This window comes from Lipophrys pholis, assembly GCF_963383615.2.
Source record: "Lipophrys pholis genome assembly, chromosome: 17".
Taxonomy (NCBI): domain Eukaryota; kingdom Metazoa; phylum Chordata; class Actinopteri; order Blenniiformes; family Blenniidae; genus Lipophrys; species Lipophrys pholis.
In genome coordinates this window covers 920,974-938,810 of record NC_137643.1, presented here as the reverse complement: position 1 = coordinate 938,810, position 17,837 = coordinate 920,974, and the positions used below count along the sequence as shown (strand labels likewise).

The window sequence follows — 17,837 nt, the reverse complement described above, 5'->3', positions numbered from 1 at the left end:
ACCCTGAACTGGATAAGCAGGAAAGAAGATGGAGGGATGGTGGGATGGAGGGATGGAGGGATGGAGGGATGGAGGGATGGAGGGATGGAGGGATGGATATTAACCTCCTGTACATGTCGTTAGACGACAGGAAGTACCAAGCAAACCACCACACATGTGCAGGGACCATGTAAACTCCTCCTGGACTCTCCTCGGCCTCCTCCTGAGGTCTTAGACTGAAAAAGACCTGCTGAAGACAGGAAGTGAACGACTCAAACCTTTTCCTGTGAGCGTCCTGTGCTGGCTGTTTTCAGCAAGTTTTCACCTGAAGCGTAGTTGTGTAAACGGGGCCCTGGTTGGCTGATGGTTCAGCGTCCACAGCGTCCACAGCGTCCACAGCGTCCACAGCGTCCACAGCCTCCACAGCGTCCACAGCGTCCACAGCGTCCACAGCCTCCACAGTGTCCACAGCGTCCACAGCGTCCACAGCGTCCACAGCGTCCACAGCGTCCACAGCCTCCACAGTGTCCACAGCGTCCACAGCGTCCACAGCCTCCACAGCGTCCACAGCGTCCACAGCGTCCACAGCCTCCACAGCGTCCACAGCGTCCACAGCGTCCACAGCGTCCACAGCCTCCACAGCGTCCACAGCGTCCACACCCTGGCTTTGCAGGGACTGACAGAGGTTCAGTTATCTGGGCTGTGACAGGATGAGCGTTTGCTTGTTGGCTGGGAATATCTCCCAGCAGGGTTTTCACTTCTTTGGCGCAGCAGTCGGTGTCAGATGACAGAAAATGACCCCGACTTGTGGGACTCTGTGACCCAGCAGCTCCTTCTTTCTGAGCCGAGCAGTGGTTCTCCTCAGTTCCAGCTCAGCCTGGAGCTGCCCTCTCACCCCGTTCCTGAAAAGTGCAGCCGAGTTCAAACCGTCGTCGGACCTCCGGGCCGCGTCGTAAAAAGCGAGGATCTGACGTTCCGCTCCGCTCCGCGACCGGCTGGCAGCTTCTCTAAACCTGTGCAGTGAAGCGTGTGGCCCTCATGAACTGCTGGAAGCTGAGGGGTAAATAAAAAGGCCGTGTGAGGGTGACGTGCAGCCATGTGTGCAGCCCTCCTCCAGCCTGACAGCTTCTTCTGAAGTGGGATAAGCTCAAGTAATTGTGTGGCGTTAAAAAGCAGCTCAGCCGTCAGGCTGAATCACAACGTCTGAGTTCAGATTTCATTACAGTTTATAGTTAAAAGTGCCGAGATTACAGAGGAAGCCACACACGAGCTCCAAATAAACATCAACAAACAAGCAGAAGCGTCTCATTGGCTGCTGTGTTTTCTCCCTGACAGGGTCGAGGATGTTGGAGTACGACGGCGCCTCGTGGCACGAGGACTGCTTCGTGTGTCAGGCCTGTGAGAAGCCGATCGGGGCCGAGGCCTTCGTCCCCGACAAGAGCAGCTACTTGTGCGTGGCGTGCTACGAGCGCCGGGTGGCGCCTCAGTGCAGCCACTGCAAGAAGGTGCTTTAAAGAAAACGGTTCCAAATGATTTTATCTGTAAACTTTCAAAAACGATAATCCAGCAGATCACAGTGGATTATTCAAAGTTCCAAATTCCTCCTCTGGGGGGGCGCCAGAGAGCGAGCTCCACTGCACACAAGCGTTTAGACATTTTGGTGTGAGAGGGATTCGATGTCCCAGTTACATTACTGAATTTTCCAAACTTTAAAAGCCAAACATGCTTCCTTTTGTCCATTAAACTGGTACGTTTCCTTTAAACGCCAGTGTGCTCATTATTCAATCCATCCAGTAGGGGGCAGTGCAGGTTGTTGGTTTCATGTCGGACGTTTCTAATCCAAACATCCATGTGTCCCTGGTAGTTTTAAAATTTTTGGTATTATTTGTTGTTTCATTCCTTCAACTTTGCTCATGAAGGTTTTTCTAGACTGTGGACGCGTGTGAAGCGTCTTTGTCCTCAAGTGTTGCTGAAGACACGCTGATATTCCTGGTTTCAATCCAATAATTCTCTAATAATCTGAAGCTGGATTTGTGTCAGAGCTGCTTGAATATGTGGCGTGCCTTCCTGATCCAGTCGCTGTCCCGCAGGCTCTGACTAAAGGCGGGGTGACCTACAAGGACGAAGTGTGGCACAAAGAGTGCTTCGTCTGCTCGGGCTGCAAGGCGCCGCTCGCTGGACAGCCGTTCACCTCCCAGGGGGACAGCCCGTACTGCGTCAAGTGTTTCAGCAGCCTGTACGCCAAGAAGTGTGCCGGCTGCAACACGGCCATCACAGGTCAGTCAGAGGGAAACAAAGACACTTCTGAGCCTGCTAGTCAATATCAGGGGCAAAAAACCCACTGGTCCTGGCCTTTAGAAGGAGCTGAGGACATTTCCAGGGCCCTGAGGGCTCACATCTCACACTAAATATACACACAGACACACACACTTTATAATGCACACACACATGCATGAGTCACTTGATAAGCGCCTGATCGGAATCCAGAGTTCAGATTGTTTCTTTCTCACGTCACACAGATAAATCTCTCCTCTCCTTCTCCGGCTTCTCATTCAGTCTCTTTGTTTTAATCGAGTGTGCAGGACAACATTCAGGACGCAGAAACATTTTGTGCAGCTTGTGTGTCTGTTTACGTGACAATGGTGCTCGGGAAATGCAATTTTGTGAAAACGGCTCCCAAGGTGGAACTTTTCAAAAAGGCTGTGTGTGTGTGTGTGTGTGTGTGTGTGTGTGTGTGTGTGTGTGTGTGTGTGTGTGTGTGTGTGTGTGTGTGTGTGTGTGTGTGTGTGTGTGTGTGTGTGTGTGTGTGTGTTGGCAAAAGTAACAACAGCATCAACTAGTGGCCCAACATAAAAACTGCATCTTTCAGTCGTTTTCATGTAAAAGCTCAAGTTTTCACTTCAAACGTCGTTTAAACGAGCCTCAGGGTCTTTAGTTTGACTGGAGTGTGTTGGAGCAGGAAAACTTTTCCCATTTTAACTTGGATCTTTAGAAGCGTTATCTAACTTATCTAACTGAATGTAAAAGGAAGCTGCTGCAGGTTGACCTGGTCTTTGACTGATTATTGTATTTCACTCTTTAAAAGAACCATTGAGGTTTTTAACTTCCAGCTCTTTGTTGTTCCATCAGATTCAGGGTCACAGGTCGGCCGTCCACTCTGACAGGACATGGCAGGTTACAGTTCACCAATATTTGTAATGTGGGAGGAAACTGAAAGAAAGCCATGAATGCACAATGAAAGAATGTTGACTCTAATTTGATCCAGATTTGAACCCACAACCTTCTTGCTATGGGGTGTGAGAGCTAACCGCTACACCACCAGGCCTTCGAACTATTTAAGTCCCATTTATATAAAAACTGACTTGCAGGATCAAATTGTAGAGTTCTGAGGAGTTTTTTCAGAAAGGTAGGCAGATGGGGACGCCCTACTGCCCTCCTGCCCCCCTGCCCCCCTGCCCTCCTGCCCTCCTGCCCTCTTGCCCTCCTGCCCTCCTGCCCCCCTGCCCCCCTGCCCTCCTGCCCCCCCTTGTGATGCCCTTGCCCTGCGGCTCAGTCCTGTTTTGTCTCGCAGGGTTCGGAGACGGGAAGTACGTCTCCTTCCAGGAGCGCCAGTGGCACCAGCCGTGCTTCAAGTGCTCGCGCTGCTCCGTGTCGCTGGTGGGCTCCGGATTCTTCCCCGACCGGGACCAGATCCTGTGTTCAGACTGCAACAGCGACGACTGAGGCCACGCCCACCCCGGAGCCACAGGCCACGCCCCCCGGGCCAACAGACCACGCCCCCAGTCTGGATAACCCCGCTTTCAGCTTTTACATCTCTAAACTCTCCACTGATGTTTTCCTGAGTAAATAAACATTCAGATTAATCTTATTAATGAAGCTGCTCAGAACTTTTCTTTGTGAAAAAGAAACTAACAACAACCTTTTTGTCTGCACTGCATTACTATGATTCTTTTTAAGCAGTTCAGTAATATAAATCCTCATTTTCTCTCTCTATCTTCTGTAGTTCATGTTTGTTTCGACACGTTTTGTTTCTCCTGGCAAACATGGAATAAACTCTTTCAAGAAAACCAGAGGACAAATGCTGAGTGGTCTTCTTCTTGCAAAAATATTTCATTCTGTACCAATATGTGACTGATGACAAATGACCACAAGAAAATATGAATGTTTTAGGTTAATATAATATATAAATAACTACGGTATAAAAACTAACATTTATTTTTAGCGCATGAATCTGATGCTTTGGAATGTACGGAAGAGTTTTAGGGTCACTGAAGAAAAAAAAAATTCGGAGGCTAAAAAAAATAAATTCACGCGCTTCAGAAGAAGTCGAAAATCAAAGTCGAGATTTTTTTTTTTTTCACGGTGGAAAAAAAAAGTGTGTTCCTCCTCCTGCCAGCGGTGGGACTGCTTCTCCTGATGCCTCGCAGGAGCTTTAATGAAGGGATGAAAAGCTTCAGGACAGAATGGAGCTCATAAACAGTTATCATCAGAACCAGGACCAGAAGAGATTACGGAAGAGTTTTAGGGTCACTGAAGAAAAAAAAAATTCGGAGGCTAATAAAAAAAAAAACCTTCGTGGCCTCATAAAAAGTTGAAAATCAAATTTGAGATTTTAATTTTTTCACGGTAGAAAAAAAAGTCTGTTCCTCCTCCTGCCAGCGTGGGACTGCTTCTCCTGATGCATCAGGAGGTTTAATGAAGGGATGAAAAGCTTCAGGACAGAATGGAGCTCCTAAACAGTTATCATCAGAACCAGGACCAGAGGAGACAGAGCAGCTGCTGCCTGGTTCTGTAGAGGAACACAGTTATCATCAGTACCAGGACCAGAGGAGACAGAGCAGCTGCTGCCTGGTTCTGTAGAGGAACACAGTTATCATCAGAACCAGGACCAGAGGAGACAGAGCAGCTGCTGCCTGGTTCTGTAGAGGAACACAGTTATCATCAGTACCAGGACCAGAGGAGACAGAGCAGCTGCTGCCTGGTTCTGTAGAGGAACACAGTAATCATCAGTACCAGGACCAGAAGAGACAGAGCAGCTGCTGCCTGGTTCTGTAGAGGAACACAGTTATCATCAGTACCAGGACCAGAGGAGACAGAGCAGCTGCTGCCTGGTTCTGTAGAGGAACACAGTTATCATCAGTACCAGGACCAGAAGAGACAGAGCAGCCTGCTGCCTGGTTCTGTAGAGGAACACAGTTATCATCAGTACCAGGACCAGAAGAGACAGAGCAGCTGCTGCCTGGTTCTGTAGAGGAACACAGTAATCATCAGTACCAGGACCAGAGGAGACGGAGCAGCCTGTCTGGTTCTGTAGAGGAACACAGTTATCATCAGTACTAGGACCAGAAGAGACAGAGCAGCCTGCTGCCTGGTTCTGTAGAGGAACACAGTTATCATCAGTACCAGGACCAGAGGAGACAGAGCAGCTGCTGCCTGGTTCTGTAGAGGAACACAGTTATCATCAGTACCAGGACCAGAGGAGACAGAGCAGCTGCTGCCTGGTTCTGTAGAGGAACACAGTTATCATCAGTACCAGGACCAGAGGAGACGGAGCAGCCTGTCTGGTTCTGTAGAGGAACACAGTTATCATCAGTACCAGGACCAGAGGAGACAGAGCAGCTGCTGCCTGGTTCTGTAGAGGAACACAGTAATCATCAGTACCAGGACCAGAGGAGACGGAGCAGCTGCTGCCTGGTTCTGTCCTGGAGGTTCGTCCAGTACGAAGGACAAAGACACGGATCCTCGGCTGCTTATTTAAATGTTCTTATTAATCAAGGAAATCCTGTGTAACATCACGTCCATCAGCAGGAAGCAACCTGATACAGTCACAATGAGGTGGTTTAATGTGAATTCACATCTACAGACAAATTCATTTTTTTTTTCTTCAGTGTCCCTAAAACTCTTCCGTAAGAGACAGAGCAGGTTGCTGTATAAAGTTTGATTTCACAAAGTAAATATCACAAAAAGTTAAATTTGGGGTCTTTATGTATTTATTTTGCTGAAGAAATGCAAGAAAATCTTTTTAAATATTTTCATTATTTGTCTCCATCACCACTGTCATGATAAGCATGACCACTAGGGGGCGAAAAACTCAGATTCAGTTGGGTTTTTTTGTGCATTTGGACCCAAATATGGTTCAAATCTTCCAATTTCCATCTTTCAGGTATTAATTAAAATCTGCTGAAACTTGAATTTCTCAGCCAATTTGTGAGCTTTAACTTCTTTAAGTCTCCAAACTGAGCTTCACTTCTTCACCGTCTGGACGTGGGAACCAAGTCACCGTTACACCAGAATTAACCCAGGAGTAGTTTTCCTCCAGGACGCCATTCGAAATGTATATTTGTTTACGTTTGTTACTAAGAAACTAAACCAGGCAGTTAAACTCAGCCTCGTCTTAAACTGTTATGACAACTCCTTTCTTAAAAAAGCAAGAACGGTTCTTTAGTTTCCCGACGGTTCCTCTCAAGACTTATATAATCTGAACAAACATTGACGGTTCAGCTCTGCTCTGATTGTGTATATTTCTGTTCCAGGCTCACGTCCATGTGAAAATATTGAAAACACTCAGATATGATGTTAACAGAAAGACACGAGTAGAAAACTCTCCTGGTAAAGTTCTGTCAGTACCAACAGTCCGAATCGTGTTGAAAGAGCTCAATCTGGACCAGGAACAATATATAATAAGAACTTTAGATCAAAGAAATACAATACAAAATATTCTCATTTAATAAAAGAAGTAAATCTGCTTGAATAAAGTGAAACAGGAGAAGAGATGAGGAGTGAGATGATCAGGAGTGTCAACATGAAGCTTCATGTCCTCATGTGACTCAAACCAACACCAGAGGCTGGAGGACCTTTTCTTCTTCTGTGGTTCGTCTCTAACGTCGTCTGATTACTTCAGCAGCCCCGGTTAGTGGACTGTCCAGCTGAGAAAGCTTCATCCTCCTCCTTCTCTTCCTCCTCCTCTTCCTTCTCCTCCTCCTCTTCATCCTCCTCCTCTTCCTCCTCCTCTTCCTTCTCCTCCTCCTCCTCCTCCTCTTCATCCTCCTCCTTCTCTTCCTCCTCCTTCTCTTCCTCCTCCTCCTTCTCTTCCTCCTCCTCTTCCTTCTCCTCCTCCTCTTCATCCTCCTCCTCCTCCTTCTCTTCCTCCTCCTCCTCCTCCTTCTCTTCCTCCTCCTCTTCCTTCTCCTCCTCCTCGTCCTCCTCCTCTTCCTCCTCCTCCTCCTCCTTCTCTTCCTCCTCCTCTTCCTTCTCCTCCTCCTCCTCTTCATCCTCCTCCTCCTCCTTCTCTTCCTCCTCCTCTTCCTTCTCCTCCTCCTCCTCCTCTTCATCCTCCTCCTTCTCTTCCTCCTCCTCCTCCTTCTCTTCCTCCTCCTCTTCCTTCTCCTCCTCCTCTTCATCCTCCTCCTCCTCCTTCTCTTCCTCCTCCTCCTCCTTCTCTTCCTCCTCCTCTTCCTTCTCCTCCTCCTCTTCCTCCTCCTTCTCTTCCTCCTCCTCTTCCTTCTCCTCCTCCTCCTCTTCCTCCTCCTTCTCTTCCTCCTCCTCTTCCTTCTCCTCCTCTTCCTCCTCCTCTTCCTCCTCCTCCTCTTCCTTCTCCTCCTCTTCCTCCTCCTCCTCCTCCTCCTTCTCTTCCTCCTCCTCTTCCTTCTCCTCCTCTTCCTCCTCCTCCTCATGGGACCAAACATCTCTGACATCCCAGAAAACAGGGTCAAATATATTCCAGGAAGAGTCATGGGAAAAGCTCAAACAAATAACATCAGCACACGAAGCCTTTAATGTTCATCTGGAGTCGGTCTCCTCGTCAACTCTGAGGAAGATGATGATCAGTAGGAGGAAGCAGCAGAGATTATTACATTTCTCTTTAATGAGTCCAAAGAGAAAATACTGCAACGAAAGTTTAATAAGTGATGGACATTTTACTGAGGATGCTCTATAATCTGATGTTAGTGGAGGAGGGTGCTCTATAATCTGATGTTAGAGGAGGAGGGTGCTCTATAATCTGATGTTAGAGGAGGAAGATACTCTATAATCTGATGTTAGAGGAGGAGGATACTCTATAATCTGATGTTAGAGGAGGAGGATGCTCTATAATCTGATGTTAGAGGAGGAAGATACTCTATAATCTGGTGTTAGTGGAGGAAGATAATCTTCTTTCAGGGGACCTTAAGCCCAGAACATCTTCTGAATATCCAGGTCGTTGAGGATTTGAAGATGAGTTATTAAAAGGAGAGTCAGCAGCTCTGCAACCCCCGAGAGTTCAGATCCATATAAATGTACTCTGATTACTCGGTCCTCTGCTCAGAGCTGTACGCTGTGACTTCACGGCCTCGGAGAAGCAGAACTGGTTTGGATGAAGGTGTGAGGACGAGGTTTCCCAGCAGCTGTCGCCTCTTTAACCACACAGGTGATTCAGGATTTACGACAGGTTGGAGACGCTCTACATTCTTCTCCCAGCTGTAATCTGCCCCGGACTCCTCCTCCGGCTCCCCCGGGCCGACCGGCGGTTTCAGATTAGCTCGTGACTCAGCCGGCAGTCACTTCCAGAAATATCTCCACGTCTGTGTGATGCTGCAATACCTTCCACATGTCCGACCTTTGGGGTGTGAAAACTTCATTTCCTGTCACTTCAGGAAAGCATGTGTGTGACTCGTGCAGTGGAACGCCTCGGCCGCCTGCAGCTCGAACGGGGAACGATTTCCCCCGAACCAGACCCTCGCTGGAGTTCGGAGGGGAAATTAGTGATTTACAACAAATACTTGTGCAGGACGACACAAACAATCCGTGTTCTGTGTGTTCTGTGTGTTCTGTGTGTTCTGTGTGTTCTGTGTGTTCTGTGTGTGATTGTTGGTCTCCGGGGGTCTGAGCTCAATGAATGGTTCTGTTGTTGGGATGTGGAGAAATAATGACTCCTTCAGTTGTGAACATGAGCTCAGCTCGGCCCGCCGGGCCTCCACAGAACAGCGCCTCTTATCAGCTGCTTGTTATTCTCGGCTCTGTGACGTCGGACAGATTCTGACCAGCGGTCCAACAACTCAAGTCACAAACAAACAGTTTGGTCGTCAAGGCCTTCACACTGCTCACGACTGTTCAGAACACATCGAAGAAATCGTTCAAGTGTACGAGCTGAATCTGCTCCGACTCCACGTGATTACACAATCACAACCCAAAAATAAAAGGTCATAAAGGTGCACCATCCAATCAGGAAGATAAGGACCCCTGCTGTTTGGACTGGGCGGCAGTATTGAGGGGACAGTATTGAGGGGGCAGTATTGAGGAGACAGTATTGAGGAGACAGTATTGAGGAGACAGTATTGAGGGGACAGTATTGAGGAGACAGTATTGAGGAGACAGTATTGAGGAGACAGTATTGAGGGGACAGTATTGAGGAGACAGTATTGAGGGGGCAGTATTGAGGAGACAGTATTGAGGAGACAGTATTGAGGAGACAGTATTGAGGAGACAGTATTGAGGGGACAGTATTGAGGAGACAGTATTGAGGGGGGCAGTATTGAGGAGACAGTATTGAGGAGACAGTATTGAGGGGGCAGTATTGAGGAGACAGTATTGAGGAGACAGTATTGAGGAGACAGTATTGAGGGGGGCAGTATTGAGGAGACAGTATTGAGGAGACAGTCGTGAGCAACGAGTAACGTAATCTGAAATGTTCTCGTTGTAACGCTGTGGACTAGAAGGTGGTATCAGAGCATGTCGGACTAGAAGGTGGTATCAGAGCATGTCGGACTAGAAGGTGGTATCGGAGCATGTCGGACTAGAAGGTGGTATCGGAGCATGTCGGACTAGAAGGTGGTATCGGTGCATGTCGGACTAGAAGGTGGTATCGGAGCATGTCGGACTAGAAGGTGGTATCAGAGCATGTCGGACTAGAAGGTGGTATCGGAGCATGTCGGACTAGAAGGTGGTATCGGAGCATGTCGGACTAGAAGGTGGTATCGGAGCATGTCGGACTAGAAGGTGGTATCGGAGCATGTCGGACTAACAGAAAGCTGTAAAGAATCAGAAAGTCGCTCCGTGTCGCTCTCAGCAGAAATGAAAAGTGGTGAAGCGGCAGCAAACCCAGGAATGTCTTCCAGGAATGAACTTTTCCACCCACTCTCTCCATCTTGCTTGACATCGTGTCAGCAGCTCGGTTTCATTCTTTGGGGTACCCCCCCCCCCCCCTCCCCCTTTGACAGCTGAGCCGTTTAAAACGACCCAAACTGCTGTTGCACATTTTAATTCAATCTGACACGTTTCTTTGCCAACTCATGTGTCGTGGCGCCACCATGTGGAGCGATGCTGCATCGATCCAGCACAGAAACCGAGTTCTGATTCACTCATGTAGGATTTCTTAACTCATAATAATCCAGGTACCATGTATGTAGTGCAGTCCACCCACAGGGTTCCATTTATGTTGCGTTTTGGCAGTTTGGCTGTCGGTAATGATTAATAATTATAAGATAGTTATGTTATTGAAATATTAATCTGCTCTGTATCAGACACCTCGGAGCTCCACCTGTTTAACAGGAAATAACAGCCAGTTCAGTTCTATCAGTCTCATAAGATTTACTAAACTGTTAATTAGGAATTCGAATTAATAGGTAATTTAATTACCACAATTAACAGTAAAGCTTGAAGGAATTTGAAGTTCTTGACACAGAAGAGTCGACATTTCATTCACCTTAGTGCTCCTTAATAAGACAGCAAGTAGGATTCCAAAATTTATATTTATTTACAATGAAAACAAATAAAACCCAGATTCTAACTACCGATATACAGCTTGGTGTGTGTGTGTGTGTGTGTGTGTGTGTGTGTGTGTGTGTGTGTGTGTGTGTGTGTGTGTGTAGAGAGAGAGGTGGAGGGAGTGTGTGAGACGTGTGATGAAACTACAAAACAAGATGGTGGATCACAATAAACTACATTCAGAATGGAGGTTCTCAGAGAACAGGGAGACTGTCCTGGGTCTCCACCAGGTGATGGAGAACAACAGAACATGAAGCTGAGTGTCTCTGTTAAAGGAACATTTCTAACATGAGCTGATCTGGAGGGTCAGACGGTGTTCAGTTACTGTGTGATGGTGTGGAATGTGGAGGTTGGTAGTTAACTAGTTAGTAAAGCAGAGATTAGCATGCAGACCCTGTGTGTGTGTGTGTGTGTGTGTGTCAGAGCTAATGTTGGTTTACAGGTTGATAACTACTCCTGATATCGTCAATAGAACTCAATCAGGTCGATCAATCCCAATTCAGCAGGAGGAGACCATGTTGATGGTTCAGGAGGAGGAGAAGACCACGTTGATGGTTCAGGAGGAGGAGAAGACCACGTTGATGGTTCAGGAGGAGGAGAAGACCATGTTGATGGTTCAGCAGGAGGAGAAGACCATGTTGATGGTTCAGCAGGAGGAGAAGACCACGTTGATGGTTCAGGAGGAGAAGACCATGTTGATGGTTCAGGAGGAGGAGAAGACCATGTTGATGGTTCAGCAGGAGGAGAAGACCACGTTGATGGTTCAGGAGGAGGAGAAGACCACGTTGATGGTTCAGGAGGAGGAGACCATGTTGATGGTTCAGGAGGAGGAGAAGACCACGTTGATGGTTCAGGAGGAGAAGACCATGTTGATGGTTCAGGAGGAGAAGACCACGTTGATGGTTCAGGAGAGTCTTCCTTTGCAGCCTCCTGGTTGCTCCCTTGTCCAGACCAGAGGATCTGGTCTCTCAGGTCTGTGCTGTTTTTCCTGCTTGTTGAGGAAAAAGCACAGAGGTTCTGTGAGGTGTCGTTTCCTGGTCTCGTCCTGGAGGAGGAACCGGTTGGTCTTCCCTGGTTGATGGGAGATCAGACTCTGGGTGCTGGTCTCTGGATCCGAGGGAAGGTCTGACCCTGGTGGTCGGTCAGCAGAGGAGTCGAGGCCTCTGGTTGTGAGCAAAGCTTTTAGAGAGAATCTCTCCAAAAGGCTTCTGGTGAGGTGGGGGGAATCCAAGGTGGGGGGGGGGGGGGGGGGGGGGGGGGGTATGCTGCATGGGGCTGCAGTGGCAACAGGCCCCCCTACTGGGTGTGACGCTCAGGTAGATTCCTGAGTCAGACTTCACCTGTCAGGACTCTATATCATAACTAATGCAGTTTGTCTTTCATCAGAAATGAACCGACTTCCTGTGTTCTTCTGAGATCCCAACATTATCAGCTCTTTAACGGCCTGCAGGAATCCTGACGCCCGACATTAAACAGTCGAGCTCCACAAACAACCCAAACCACGTCTGTTATCTGGGTTTTATTTTTTCTGCAAAACAAATCACCTCATAAAAGAATGTGGGGGATTTTTAACACGACTGTGACGCTAAACTAATTTTTACAAAGGAAACACGAAAAATAACGACATAATAAATACAGATGGCTTTTTTTTTTAGTACACTATACAAGATGTGGTGTTACTGGAGGTGGGCTTCGTCTGTCCACGAGCAACATGCAACACAGTTTGTCTACTTTATACGGTAAGTCAAAAAAAAAAAAAAAGAAAAAGGGGGGGGGGGGGGGGGGGCGGTGGTGAGGGGGAATGTTCACGCAATACAAACAGTACAGGCTGAAGTTTCACCACAGAAAAAAAGAAAAAAGGCGTACAAAGTCCAAAAAACGTGTTTCTTCACACAGTTCCTGTGTGTATGTGCGTGCATGGTTGTGTGTGTCCTCAGGTCTTCCACGTCTTTGTTAGGTGGAATAATCCTGCAGGAGGACAAAGGACAGTTTGTAAGAACTCAGAGTGAATAATGAAAAACTTTTCACCGTTTTCTGCATCTGAACGGGAACATTTGATGTTTTCTTGGTGACGCGTAATTATAACGTCCAAAAACATGCAAAGCTATAAATCAGTGTCTCTGAGAGAGAGAGAGAGAGACAGAGAGACAGACAGACAGAGAGACAGAGTGAGAGAGAGACAGAGTGAGAGAGAGACAGACAGACAGAGAGACAGACAGACAGAGAGAGAGACAGACAGACAGAGAGACAGAGAGAGACAGACAGACAGAGAGACAGACAGACAGAGAGAGAGACAGACAGACAGAGAGAGAGACAGAGACAGACAGACATACAGAGAGAGAGAGAGCGAGAGAGAGACAGAGACAGAGAGAGAGACAGAGACAGACAGACAGAGACAGAGAGACAGAGACAGACAGAGAGAGAGACAGAGACAGACAGACATACAGAGAGAGAGAGAGCGAGAGAGAGACAGAGACAGAGAGACAGACAGACAGACAGACAGACAGACAGAGAGAGAGAGAGAGAGGTGTTTGGATGGGGAAGGCCTTTCCCAGTAGGATCTTATCATTTTGATTTATGAGAAGAAATCATGATAAGAAACAATTATTTTGTCATAAAACACATTATTATTGTAAGTCCAAAGGAGATTATTTCAATCTTTATCAAAAAGGTTGAGGGCTGAAGCATCTGTGTAATCTAACAGATTTTAATTGAATAAAACCAACAAGCGAGCAGTTGTGCTTTTTATTGTCTGAAGATCTCAACAGTTCCAGTAAAACGGTTTAAAAATGTCTTTTTCAACTCGTAACGTGAGAGAAATGTGAGAGTCAAAGCAACTTTTCAAGTCAAACTGGTGTTTTTGGGTTTTCGTTTCAGCAGAGTTTTGTGTTCACACGGCAACGTTCTGAAAAGGATGTAGTTGTCATAGCGAGCCAGGAGTTTGGCCTGAAGCGGAGCGTGGAGGAGATATTAATACTTACAGCTCGTGGTTTCTTGTTGACCTTCATGTCAAACCTGCGGCGTAAACAAAGCAAAGCTGCATTAAGTTTTTTTTTACTACAAACCTGATTTTCGGTTGAAGTCTTGGTGAAAAGCGGCGCCACTACTGCACCATGACGGAGCCTAAAACCAAAACAGGCAAAGCAACAAGAACACGACTGGACCGAGTGCGTGTTCTTGTTTGTTTGTGAAACCATCATCTGGAAGAACATGAAGGATGAATCGGCGGTAGAAAGATGTGAAAATACTGCAAAAATCAACAGGCGGGATAATGCAGTGAAGTTTAAAGTGCTGGATGTTGACGTGCATTCAAAATAAAAACACTTGGTCATGCAGCATGGCTGAAGAGCTGAACTGAAGCAGGCAGAACGTAAAGAAACACTGGAAAAGTCTAGAGATGATGGGATGTTAAACACCACTGGAATTAAAATTCAGACTTACTCAAAGTCATAATCAAACATGGCAGAAGGACTGGGGGGGAGGGGGGCATTAGGAAGGGAGGAAGAGGAGGGGAGGAAGAGGAGGGGAGGAAGAGAGCAGCAGCTGTTAGTTCATCATCCCGACACTAAAAAACCTCCAGTCCAGAGTTTAGAGTTAGACCCGCTGAGTCGGGGGGTTAGGACAGACATTTCCATTATTATTATTATTATTATTATTATTAATAAACCCGTCATCATCAGTTTCTAACCAAACACATCAACAAGTCGGTAAAAAGTCGTCAAGTTTTAGGTAAAGCTGTCAGAACCATCCATGGTTCTAAAGGCCCAGCAGTCTCTCTGCAGCCATCAGCTGTGGCCGGAGCGAGCAGGTTCCCAGTGTGAGGGGGGGGCAGGACAACATGCAGTGGAGTATTACTCTGGGCTGGAGCAGAGGACGTGTCCTCCAACTCCCGGCTGGAGCAGAAGACGTGTCCTCCAACTCCCGGCTGGAGCAGAGGACGTGTCCTCCAACTCCCGGCTGGAGCAGAGGACGTGTCCTCCAACTCCCGGCTGGAGCAGAAGACGTGTCCTCCAACTCCCGGCTGGAGCAGAGGACGTGTCCTCCAACTCCCGGCTGGAGCAGAGGACGTGTCCTCCAACTCCCGGCTGGAGCAGAAGACGTGTCCTCCAACTCCCGGCTGGAGCAGAGGACGTGTCCTCCAACTCCCAGCTGGAGCAGAAGACGTGTCCTCCAACTCCCGGCTCACTTCTCTAATCTATTCTTCAGTGTCGCTCAGCGACGACCGTTTCCAACATATCTGCAATAATTACCTGGAGGAAATCTACTGATCCATCTCCTGGAGGCTCTGCACTGTGTTGACGTGTCATTGCCCCCCCACACAAACTGACAGAGATGAGCAGTACCAACTGCTCCACCTTGTGTTGCGTCTCTGTCATGACAGCTATAGTTGATAAGTGTATTATGAAGTGTGTATTATGTGTGTATTAAGTGTGTATTAAGTGTGTATTAAGTGTGTATTAAGTGTGTATTAAGTGTGTATTATGTGTGTATTATGAACGGCCGAGTCGTCTCCCTTCCAGCGTTGGTACCAAGGTGACGTGTTGTCAGAACAGTGTGAAACTAGCGATGAAGAGTGACGAAGGATTTGAGTTTTCAAAGTCCCCAAAACTCAGCGGGTCAGTTTCAGCATAGAAATGTTATTAATGGTGTTTACGTGTCTCTAGCGGAGGACAAGCAGCTGCTGATATGTACCTGTGTCTGTTTTTGTTCTTCCTCTTCTTGTGGCTCCCGTGATGGCTGCTGGAGGAGGACGAGGAGGCCGCCTTCTGAGGCTTCAGGTCCTGTAGCGAGGAGTCCACGTCCTCTGTGTCCTCCTGGCTTGGCTCGTTTTCTTGGTTCTGGAGGTCCGGAGAGGTGTCGCTTTCTGTGCCGCTGCCCGCCTCACCTGAGGAAATAATAACATACAATCCAGGTCAGGGCTTCAAGACGAGCTGCAGTCAAGAAGTTGAACCAAAGAAAAATAAACTCACGCTTTTCATTCATGTGATCTGGAATCCCACCAGGCGCACAAACTGCCTGACAACCAGGAAGAGAGAGAGATCAAACTGGATTTCTGTGATTGTCACGTGAAGACAACTAAAACCTAAAAGTTTAAAAGGAAAAGAGATTAACTCACTGCGACCGATGTGACCGACGATTTGCTGAATAAACGCTCTGCTTCCTTGAATTTCCTGTTTCTTCTGTCCGTCTTACTGTTGGAGTTCCTGGTTGAATTACAAAACAGTGTTTTGATAATTAAAACTGCCTGAAGAAGCAAAGCAGAAACAACATGATCTGGAAGAAATGAAGTCGTAGAATTAGATGAATGTCTTCATTACAGCGTCAGAGAGCCCAGGAGATTTAGGAGAGATGCTTACTTTTGGTTGGTGAGGTATCGGTCCCATCCTCTGATGATGTTGCCGTACATCTGAGTGTCTTCTAGGTAGCTGCCTTCAAAAGCGTATATTTGTCTTTCTAAGTTCACCAGTGTTTCCTGTGATACGGATGAAAATGGGTCAAAAACAGCCATGCAGAAACTTTGCATGTTAAACCCTGAAATGCACAGCCATGCAGAAACTTTGCATGTTAAACCCTGAAATGCACGTAAAATATTTTCAACGGACTTTACAAAGAAGTGAAGGTCAGTGGAGACAAAACAGAATACAGTCGTGTGAGCGACAAGGTTTGGTCATGTGCTCGGGGGAGAGGGTGGATCTACTGGATTACAGAATGTTACAGATTTCTGAGAGTCGACAGGAGTGGCGGTGCTCAGACTTTACTGAACTTTACTCATAAACTCTAAATTAACTGCTTTAATTAAACTTGTAGAAAACACAATTGGGTTTCATAATAAAAGACTCATGCATTGAATATCTGATCATGGTCATTTAGACAGCAGCTGCTGCAACGCTATTCACTTTTTCCATGTTTACACAACATGGAAAAGTTGAACTTGTAATGCGATTACATTACAAGTTCAACTGCTGGAGTACAAAAACTTCCAATTCTCTCAGAACCAGTTTTATTGGCCAGAAATGTTTACATGTGAAGAATTAGACTTCGGTTGGAAGAAACTGTGCACTCTCAGTACAAATGTAAAGATTAAATAATAATAATAAGCAGTCATTAGACACTAACATGTACATGAGCTGAATAAGACAGTGTGGTAAAATAATTTCTCTAAAGATGAGATTTTGTTTTAGTCTTAACTTGTATAAGTCCACAAAGAAAACACGCTTTTAAGTTTTACAAAGAAATCTGCATGTAAACAGTACATGTAAACAGTACATGTAAACAGTACATGTAAACAGTACATGTAAACAGTACATGTAAACAGTACATGTAAACAGTAGTCATCATGTTTATTCTTTTTTTCCTTTCCAATGTGGATCACTTAAAATAATTTAGAATGTCTGAGTTAAACATACATCATCTACGCCATGGGACACTTTTATATCTTTTATTAATTATGCACAAAACGTAAGTTTAAAATTCAATGGAACACGCGAGATGAGTCCAAATATCGCGAGACGTCAGTTCAACCCGGCGACTGTAGCCATACTGGCTAGCAGTTAGCATTCTGGAACAACAGACCTTACATAGTGTTCCATGGTAAATAAAAACACATCAGTCCAAACTTCAATGCTGCAGTTAAACATTACAAGAACCGTCATCACCGTAAACAGCAGCTGCAGCCCCGACGTGCCCCACCAACGTAGCAGAAGCTGCATGCAGCAGCAGTTACTGTTAGCATTAGCTTAGCATTAGCGTGGCCTCGGCACACAGCGTGCCTTCGACAACACGTCAGCTGCAATTTTCCTCCATTTAAAACTCTGAATTCTGGTTCTAACGCGACACCGGAGACTCACGGCGAGCTCCTGTTTCCTCTTCACCAGCTCGGCGAGTTCCCGGCGGGTGTCCGGGATCTGCGGCGGTGTCGCCTTGGCGTGCATCGCCATGATGGATGGGTCTGGAACAAACAACACGGCGTCGGGCGGGAGAGCGCGGAGCTAGCGGCCGTTAGCCACCGCCGACAGAGGGCGCTCAGGTCTCGCGATAAGATGAGGTCGGCTCGAGCATGTTTATGTCGCCATGGTAACCGCGCGAACCCGAGAAGAGGCGCACATTTTTAACAAGTA

The 17,837-nt window shown here is 47.0% G+C and overlaps 2 protein-coding genes across 2 annotated transcripts; one reads left to right on the top strand and one right to left on the bottom strand.

Moving 5' to 3' along the window:
• The first annotated feature begins 814 nt into the window (after positions 1 to 814).
• On the top strand, positions 815 to 4,055 carry LOC308123154 (four and a half LIM domains protein 3-like). Its single transcript, XM_080485484.1, has 4 exons — positions 815 to 1,039; positions 1,315 to 1,484; positions 2,070 to 2,256; positions 3,551 to 4,055. The coding sequence occupies exons 1-4, from the start codon at positions 1,018 to 1,020 to the stop codon at positions 3,700 to 3,702; spliced, it is 531 nt and encodes a 176-aa protein (XP_080341610.1). The 5' UTR covers positions 815 to 1,017; the 3' UTR covers positions 3,703 to 4,055.
• An 8,167-nt stretch (positions 4,056 to 12,222) lies between these two features.
• Positions 12,223 to 17,733, bottom strand: meaf6 (MYST/Esa1-associated factor 6). Its single transcript, XM_080485717.1, has 7 exons — positions 17,568 to 17,733; positions 16,077 to 16,192; positions 15,836 to 15,923; positions 15,690 to 15,735; positions 15,412 to 15,604; positions 13,701 to 13,734; positions 12,223 to 12,687 (listed from the first exon to the last, which is right to left on the bottom strand). Exons 1-7 carry the CDS (start codon positions 17,655 to 17,657, stop codon positions 12,673 to 12,675), a joined length of 582 nt encoding a protein of 193 aa, XP_080341843.1. The 5' UTR covers positions 17,658 to 17,733; the 3' UTR covers positions 12,223 to 12,672.
• Between the last annotated feature and the right edge of the window lie 104 nt (positions 17,734 to 17,837).

Coding starts and splice junctions, on each gene's coding strand:
- LOC308123154 (XM_080485484.1), top strand. CDS start 1,018: ATGAACTGCTGGAAGCTGAGGG. Junction 1,485..2,069: donor AGTGCAGCCACTGCAAGAAG/GTGCTTTAAAGA, acceptor GCTGTCCCGCAG/GCTCTGACTAAAGGCGGGGT. Junction 2,257..3,550: donor CTGCAACACGGCCATCACAG/GTCAGTCAGAGG, acceptor TTTGTCTCGCAG/GGTTCGGAGACGGGAAGTAC.
- meaf6 (XM_080485717.1), bottom strand. CDS start 17,657: ATGGCGATGCACGCCAAGGCGACACCGCCGCAGATCCCGGACACCCGC. Junction 16,193..17,567: donor AGAGGAAACAGGAGCTCGCC/GTGAGTCTCCGG, acceptor TCCGTATCACAG/GAAACACTGGTGAACTTAGA. Junction 15,924..16,076: donor CGATACCTCACCAACCAAAA/GTAAGCATCTCT, acceptor TAATTCAACCAG/GAACTCCAACAGTAAGACGG.